This window comes from Symphodus melops (assembly GCF_947650265.1).
Source record: "Symphodus melops genome assembly, chromosome: 5".
In the NCBI taxonomy this organism is placed as follows: Eukaryota; Metazoa; Chordata; class Actinopteri; order Labriformes; family Labridae; genus Symphodus; species Symphodus melops.
This window is the reverse complement of record NC_136695.1, coordinates 538,880-547,560: the sequence shown is the minus strand read 5'-3', so window position 1 is coordinate 547,560 and position 8,681 is coordinate 538,880. Positions and strand designations below refer to the sequence as shown.

At 50.6% G+C, this 8,681-nt stretch overlaps 1 protein-coding gene across 2 annotated transcripts; it reads left to right on the top strand.

The window, feature by feature from the left end:
• Positions 1–3,755: 3,755 nt before the first annotated feature.
• Positions 3,756–8,341, top strand: LOC306824132 (acidic leucine-rich nuclear phosphoprotein 32 family member E-like). 2 transcript variants are annotated; one of them, XM_079344137.1, is made up of 8 exons: positions 3,756–3,796; positions 3,887–3,947; positions 6,540–6,689; positions 6,767–6,889; positions 7,054–7,213; positions 7,497–7,624; positions 7,701–7,761; positions 7,880–8,341. In XM_079344137.1, exons 2-8 carry the CDS (start codon positions 3,894–3,896, stop codon positions 7,942–7,944), a joined length of 741 nt encoding a protein of 246 aa, XP_079200263.1. In that variant the 5' UTR covers positions 3,756–3,796; positions 3,887–3,893; the 3' UTR covers positions 7,945–8,341. The 2 variants fall into 2 exon arrangements, with proteins under 2 accessions (XP_079200263.1, XP_079200262.1); XM_079344136.1 differs by having other exon boundaries at positions 3,782–3,800.
• Positions 8,342–8,681: the final 340 nt, after the last annotated feature.

Here is an 8,681-nt window from a genome sequence, read left to right as displayed (position 1 = left end):
AACACACCTGAACACGGTGAGTACACCTTAACACTGTGAACACACCTGAACACTGTGAACACACCTGAACACTGTGAACACATCTGAACACTGTGAACACACCTGAACACTGTGAACACATCTGAACACTGTGAGCACACCTGAACACTGTGAACACACCTGAACACTGTAAACACACCTGAACACTGTGAACACACCTGAACACTGTGAACACACCTGAACACTGTAAACACACCTGAACACTGTGAACACACCTGAACACTGTGAACACACCTGAACACTGTAAACACACCTGAACACTGTGAACACACCTGAACACTGTAAACACACCTGAACACTGTAAACACACCTGAACACTATGACACACCTGAACACTGTGAACACACCTGAACACTGTGAACACACCTGAACACTGTGAGCACACCTGAACACTGTGAACACATCTGAACACTGTGAGCACACCTGAACACTGTAAACACACCTGAACACTGTGAGCACACCTGAACACTGTAAACACACCTGAACACTGTGAGCACACCTGAACACTGTAAACACACCTGAACACTGTAAACACACCTGAACACTGTGAGCACACCTGAACACGGTAAACACATCTGAACACTGTGAGCACACCTGAACACTGTAAACACACCTGAACACTGTGAGCACACCTGAACACTATGAGCACACCTGAACACTATGAGCACACCTGAATACTATGAGCACACCTGAACACTATGACACACCTGAACACTGTATACACATCTGAACACTGTGAACACACCTGAACACTGTGAACACATCTGAACACTGTGAGCACACCTGAACACTGTGAACACACCTGAACACTGTAAACACACCTGGACACTGTGAACACACCTGAACACTGTGAACACACCTGAACACTGTAAACACACCTGAACACTGTGAACACACCTGAACACTGTGAACACACCTGAACACTGTGAACACACCTGAACACTGTAAACACACCTGAACACTGTAAACACACCTGAACACTATGACACACCTGAACACTGTGAACACACCTGAACACTGTGAACACACCTGAACACTGTGAGCACACCTGAACACTGTGAACACATCTGAACACTGTGAGCACACCTGAACACTGTAAACACACCTGAACACTGTGAGCACACCTGAACACTGTAAACACACCTGAACACTGTGAGCACACCTGAACACTGTAAACACACCTGAACACTGTAAACACACCTGAACACTGTGAGCACACCTGAACACGGTAAACACATCTGAACACTGTGAGCACACCTGAACACTGTAAACACACCTGAACACTGTGAGCACACCTGAACACTGTAAACACACCTGAACACTATGAGCACACCTGAACACTATGAGCACACCTGAATACTATGAGCACACCTGAACACTATGACACACCTGAACACTGTATACACATCTGAACACTATGAGCACACCTGAACACTATGAGCACACCTGAATACTATGAGCACACCTGAACACTATGACACACCTGAACACTGTATACACATCTGAACACTGTGAACACACCTGAACACTGTGAACACATCTGAACACTGTGAGCACACCTGAACACTGTGAACACACCTGAACACTGTAAACACACCTGGACACTGTGAACACACCTGAACACTGTGAACACACCTGAACACTGTAAACACACCTGAACACTGTGAACACACCTGAACACTGTGAACACACCTGAACACTGTAAACACACCTGAACACTGTGAACACACCTGAACACTGTAAACACACCTGAACACTGTAAACACACCTGAACACTATGACACACCTGAACACTGTGAACACACCTGAACACTGTGAACACACCTGAACACTGTGAGCACACCTGAACACTGTGAACACATCTGAACACTGTGAGCACACCTGAACACTGTAAACACACCTGAACACTGTGAGCACACCTGAACACTGTAAACACACCTGAACACTGTGAGCACACCTGAACACTGTAAACACACCTGAACACTGTAAACACACCTGAACACTGTGAGCACACCTGAACACGGTAAACACATCTGAACACTGTGAGCACACCTGAACACTGTAAACACACCTGAACACTGTGAGCACACCTGAACACTGTAAACACACCTGAACACTATGAGCACACCTGAACACTATGAGCACACCTGAATACTATGAGCACACCTGAACACTATGACACACCTGAACACTGTATACACATCTGAACACTGTGAGCACACCTGAACACTATGAGCACACCTGAACACTGTGAGCACATCTGAACACTGTAAACACACCTGAACACTGTGAACACACCTGAACACTGTGAACACACCTGAACACTGTGAACACATCTGAACACTGTGAGCACATCTGAACACTGTAAACACACCTGAACACTGTGAACACACCTGAACACTGTGAACACACCTGAACACTGTATACACATCTGAACACTGTGAACTCACCTGAACACTGTGAACACACCTGAACACTGTGAGCACACCTGAACACTGTAAACACACCTGAACACTGTGAGCACACCTGAACACTGTGAACACACCTGAACACTGTGAACACACCTGAACACTGTGAACACATCTGAACACTGTGAGCACACCTGAACACTATGAGCACACCTGAACACTATGAGCACACCTGAACACTATGAGCACACCTGAACACTATGACACACCTGAACACTGTATACACATCTGAACACTATGAGCACACCTGAACACTGTGAGCACATCTGAACACTGTAAACACACCTGAACACTGTGAGCACACCTGAACACTGTGAACACACCTGAACACTGTGAGCACACCTGAACACTGTGAACACATCTGAACACTGTAAACACATCTGAACACTGTGAACTCACCTGAACACTGTGAACACACCTGAACACTGTGAACACACCTGAACACTGTGAACACACCTGAACACTGTGAACACACCTGAACACTGTTTACACATCTGAACACTGTAAACTCACCTGAACACTGTGAGCACACCTGAACACTGTAAACACATCTGAACACTGATCCCAAGAAAACAACTGAAATGTACTTATTATTAACAGAATAAAATAAACTGGGTTAGGGTGGTTGCTAGTCATCACCTCTCAAATGGAAGGTCGAGAGTTCGAGCCCCAGCTGCTGCAACCATATGTTGGATGTGTCCTTGGGCAAGACACTTAACCCCAAATTGCTAACGCTGCTTTGTCTGTGTAAAAAGCGCAGAGCATTGATCGTCTAAAGAGGTTTTCTTTAATAATTTAATATTTTGCACTTTCGAGTGAAGTCCTCTTTCATTGTGAAGCTTTTATATTTCAAGTACTTGTTTTTTAAAGTGTTTATTAAACAGCTTGAAATAAAGTTCCTATTAAATACTTACTCATTAATCACGTCATAAAGCTAAAACGGTATTGGCACCAACAGTGTGATTATTATTCTGTACTATGTTCACACAGTGAAGGACAGTATCAGTGTTGTTAGCTTTCATATGGCGCCAATGAGGACAAAGAGGTGCGACGTGAACGTTTAAATGTTTCATGTTCGCGCTCCTATTGGTTACGTCGCAGGAACGCTCGTGAAATCCAAACCAATCGTAATAAGGCTCGTGGGATAATGATATGCTCGGGGAGGGGCTTTGTGAGTCTCTCGTCATATGACCAATAGAAAGCCAGTATCATCAGAGATATGAATATTCATGATGAACGGGGCGTGGTTACCCAGTGGAGGTCGGGCGCGAGCGAAGATGGAGGTTTAGTGAGTGTGTAACAGAGCAGGAAGACACCACCGCGCTGACACTGTTTTATTTTCTGTTTTTCTTTGTTAAAGTTTGTTTTCTCCGCTCCGGCTCCAACATGGACATGAAGAAGAGAGTCAGCCAGGAGCTGAGGAACAGAAACCCCGCTGAGGTAACTTCAACCGCGCGGACTCGCTTTTATTTGTTTATTTGTTGGAGAGATAAATGAAGGATGTGAGCTCGAGCGAGATGACGATCTTAAAAACACAGCGAGACGGATGTGAAATGACCTCACATGATGAAAGAACAACAATAATAATAATAATATTAATAATTCTAATGATATTGGTAATAAAAGCACCTCCGCTGCGCTCCAACATGGAGGAGACAGCGGCGGGAGAAACCCTCCGCGTTCAGGCTGTCTCGCGCTTTTCTCGGAGCTTCGCGCGAGCCTCCTTCGGTTAGCATGCGAGCTAACAGGAACCTGGCGCGCGTGCAGCCCTCACGATGCCCCGGTGCTGGACGGATTACCGGGCGAAATGTCGGTGATGGTACCCTCTGGTACCGAGAAATAAAACCCCATCGTGTGGCTGTGTTGGTACCCGGTTGCTGAAGCCCTCCCGGTCCACCGACGGTCGTTTAGGCTCCATTTTAACCTTCAGTGTGAAGAGTTGATGCTGCTCTAATGGCGCGTAACACCGGACTCCGTTATCACATCCCGGCTTTCTTAACGGATTTATCTACCGGTCAAAACTGGTAATTGTTACAGTGACTTTGAGGTAATAAAACACCTGTTGAGGTGTTTCTGGTCAGTTCGGCTCACATTATGTTCATCAGCAGTGCGTCATTTTAATCAGACATTACATTTAATATCGGCTGTTTTAATAATGTGATTTACGACTTTAAAAATGTTTGACGGTACTTCAGATAATCTGACAGGAGACGGTGTGTGTGTGTCGGGTGTTAAATATGAACGCTTAAAGATCGATACTGTCTGAATAAACTGCTTTTCTAAGAGTCTGAGCTGTCAACAGTTTCCCTCCTTCACTCAACACGATGACGGTTAAACAGCGTAAATGTGTCCGTGCTCAGTGGAGGGTGGTGGTCGGTCACGGTGGAGGGTGGTGGTGGGTCACACTGGAGGGTGGTGGTCGGTCACAGTGGAGGGTGGTGGTTGGTCATAGTGGAGGGTGGTGGTCGGTCACAGTGGAGGGTGGTGGTTGGTCACGGTGGAGGGTGGTGGTTGGTCACAGTGGAGGGTGGTGGTTGGTCGTGGTGGTTGGTCGTGGTGGAGGGTGGTGGTTGGTCACAGTGGAGGGTGGTGGTCGGTCACAGTGGAGGGTGGTGGTCGGTCACAGTGGAGGGTGGTGGTCGGTCACAGTGGAGGGTGGTGGTCGGTCACAGTGCAGGGTGGTGGTCGGTCACAGTGGAGGGTGGTGGTCGGTCACAGTGGTGGTTGGTGGTTGGTCACAGTGGAGGGTGGTGGTTGGTCGTGGTGGTTGGTCGTGGTGGAGGGTGGTGGTTGGTCACAGTGGAGGGTGGTGGTTGGTCGTGGTGGTTGGTCGTGGTGGAGGGTGGTAGTTGGTCACGGTGGAGGGTGGTGGTCGGTCACAGTGGAGGGTGGTGGTCGGTCACAGTGGAGGGTGGTGGTCGGTCACAGTGGAGGGTGGTGGTTGGTCACAGTGGAGGGTGGTGGTTGGTCACAGTGGAGGGTGGTGGTTGGTCACGGTGGAGGGTGGTGGTCGGTCACGGTGGAGGGTGGTGGTCGGTCACGGTGGAGGGTGGTGGTCGGTCACGGTGGAGGGTGGTGGTCTGTCACGGTGGAGGGTGGTGGTTGGTCACGGTGGAGGGTGGTGGTCGGTCACAGTGGAGGGTGGTGGTCGGTCACAGTGGAGGGTGGTGGTTGGTCACAGTGGTGGTTGGTGGTCGGTCACAGTGGAGGGTGGTGGTTGGTCACAGTGGTGGTTGGTGGTTGGTGGTCGGTCACAGTGGAGGGTGGTGGTTGGTCACAGTGGAGGGTGGTGGTTGGTCACAGTGGTGGTTGGTCACAGTGGAGGGTGGTGGTTGGTCACAGTGGTGGTTGGTGGTCGGTCACAGTGGAGGGTGGTGGTTGGTCACAGTGGAGGGTGGTGGTTGGTCACAGTGGAGGGTGGTGGTTGGTCACAGTGGAGGGTGGTGGTTGGTCACAGTGGTGGTTGGTCACAGTGGAGGGTGGTGGTTGGTCACAGTGGAGGGTGGTGGTTGGTCACAGTGGTGGTTGGTGGTTGGTGGTCGGTCACAGTGGAGGGTGGTGGTTGGTCACAGTGGAGGGTGGTGGTTGGTCACAGTGGTGGTTGGTCACAGTGGAGGGTGGTGGTTGGTCACAGTGGTGGTTGGTGGTCGGTCACAGTGGAGGGTGGTGGTTGGTCACAGTGGAGGGTGGTGGTTGGTCACAGTGGAGGGTGGTGGTTGGTCACAGTGGAGGGTGGTGGTTGGTCACAGTGGAGGGTGGTGGTTGGTCACAGTGGTGGTTGGTGGTCGGTCACAGTGGAGGGTGGTGGTTGGTCACAGTGGAGGGTGGTGGTTGGTCACAGTGGAGGGTGGTGGTTGGTCACAGTGGTGGTTGGTGGTTGGTCACAGTGGAGGGTGGTGGTCGGTCACAGTGGAGGGTGGTGGTCGGTCACAGTGGAGGGTGGTGGTTGGTCACAGTGGTGGTTGGTGGTAATGTTGCAGGTTTGTATTTAATGATTCGTGTGTATGTGTGTGTGTGTGTGTGTGTGTGCAGGTGGTGGAGCTGGTGGTGGATAACTGTCAGTCAGCGGACGGCGAGGTGGACGGTCTGACAGACGAGTACACAGAGCTGGAAATCCTCAGCATGGTGAACATCGGCCTCAGCTCGCTCTCCAAACTGCCCTCACTGCCCAAACTACGCAAGGTCCGCCCCCACACACATCACCTGTTACAGGCGTGCTGACACCTGGACCCGTGTGACCTGCTGTGTGTGTGTTTCAGCTGGAGGTGAGCGATAACATGATCGCAGGCGGTCTGGACTCGCTGGCAGAGAAATGTCCCAACCTGACGTACCTGAACCTCAGCGGAAACAAGATCAAAGAGATGAGCAGCATCGAGGTTCTGGTGAGTTTGACTGAACGGGTCAGGGTCTGAGGTGGACACGGGGCAGGGTCTGAGGTGGACACGGGGCAGGGTCTGAGGTGGACACGGGGCAGGGTCTGAGGTGGACATGGGTCAGTCAAAGATGGGTCAGGGTTTCTGAGTGCGTGTGTGTTGTGGTCCTGCAGCAGAACCTGAAGAACCTGAAGAGTCTGGACCTGTACAGCTGTGAGGTGTCGTCTCTGGAGGACTACAGAGAGAACATCTTTGAGCTGCTGCCTCACCTCACCTACCTGGACGGATACGACGAGGAGGACAACGAGGTCCCCGACTCCGAGGGGGACAACGGTGAGTACTGAGGCTGGGATTTACTGGGGACCCTGAACCTCACATCACACACAATCTGTACTGAGGCTGGGATTTACTGGGGACCCTGAACCTCACATCACACACAATCTGTACCGAGGCTGGGATTTACTGGGGACCCTGAACCTCACATCACACACAATCTGTACCGAGGCTGGGATTTACTGGGGACCCTGAACCTCACATCACACACAATCTGTACCGAGGCTGGGATTTACTGGGGACCCTGAACCTCACATCACACACAATCTGTATCTGGATGCAGACGATGAAGCTGGTCCCCATGACGACGACGACGATGATGATGATGATGACGAGGAGGAGGAGGAGGGCTCTGAGGAGGAGGAGGAGGAGGAGGTGGGTCTGTCGTACCTGATGAAGGACGGGATCCAGGTGAGTGTGAGGCACACAGAGGGGCGGAGCTAAGAAACGTTTGACGTTGATGCTGACCCGTCTGTTGTCGTGTCAGGACGAGGAGGACGATGGAGACTACGTTGAGGAGGAGGAAGACGAGGACGAGGAAGATGGAGGTTTGTCTCTTTATTGTGAAGTGACTGAAATGATGTGGGCTGTTTTTTAAAGCGGCGGCGGCGGCGTGTGAAAGCATCAGACGAGCTGCGTTGACGGCTGCTTCTCTGCTTGTTGCAGACGTTCGAGGAGAGAAGAGGAAGAGAGACGCAGAGGATGAAGCTGATGATGATGACGATGAATAATCCAATCACCTGAACGCCCCACAGACCCCCCCCCCCCCCCCCCCCCACGGAGCTGCAGACTGACAGATACACTGATGATTGACAGGGAGCGTTCAGACACCAGGGGGCGACAGAGTTCAGTTTAACTTTGATCCTCACACATGTTTGTTACCACGGCAACAACAACAGAAGGCCTCCACACCCAGTCCAGTTTTTAATGAACAGCTGACCTGTCAGTCTGCGGCTCGTCCTGGTCTCTGTGGTCCCGGTCTCTGTGGTCCTGGTCTGTAAATAGAAGCGGTCTCTGTGGTCTCTGTTTGTCGTCTGTTTGAAACTTTAATTTTATTTTTTTATTCCTGTGTGACGTGAGGCTGAGAGCAAAAAACGTTTTTCAATAAAATCCAAGCTGAAACAGAAACGTGTGTGTGCTCCGTCATCAGCTGACCTCTGACCTGTGACATCATCAGCTGACCTGTGACATCATCATGAAGCAGTTTAATAGTGTAACGTGTTCTCTGTGTGGCCACACGGTGGCGCTGCAGCGCTCTCTGAGTTCTGCTCACAGAGATGAAGACATCAACATGTTTCCTTTGATCAGTCACGTGTGTCCAGCAGCGGCGCGTGGCGAGCGGCGCGTGGCGAGCGCCCCCTTCAGTCCGTGGGTGGTTTCTCCTGTTTGCAGATTGAGCTGGCGTGTAAAACACATGTGTGAGCAGCTGATTGGTCTGAATATTCCTCCAGTGAAAAGGAAGCGTTCA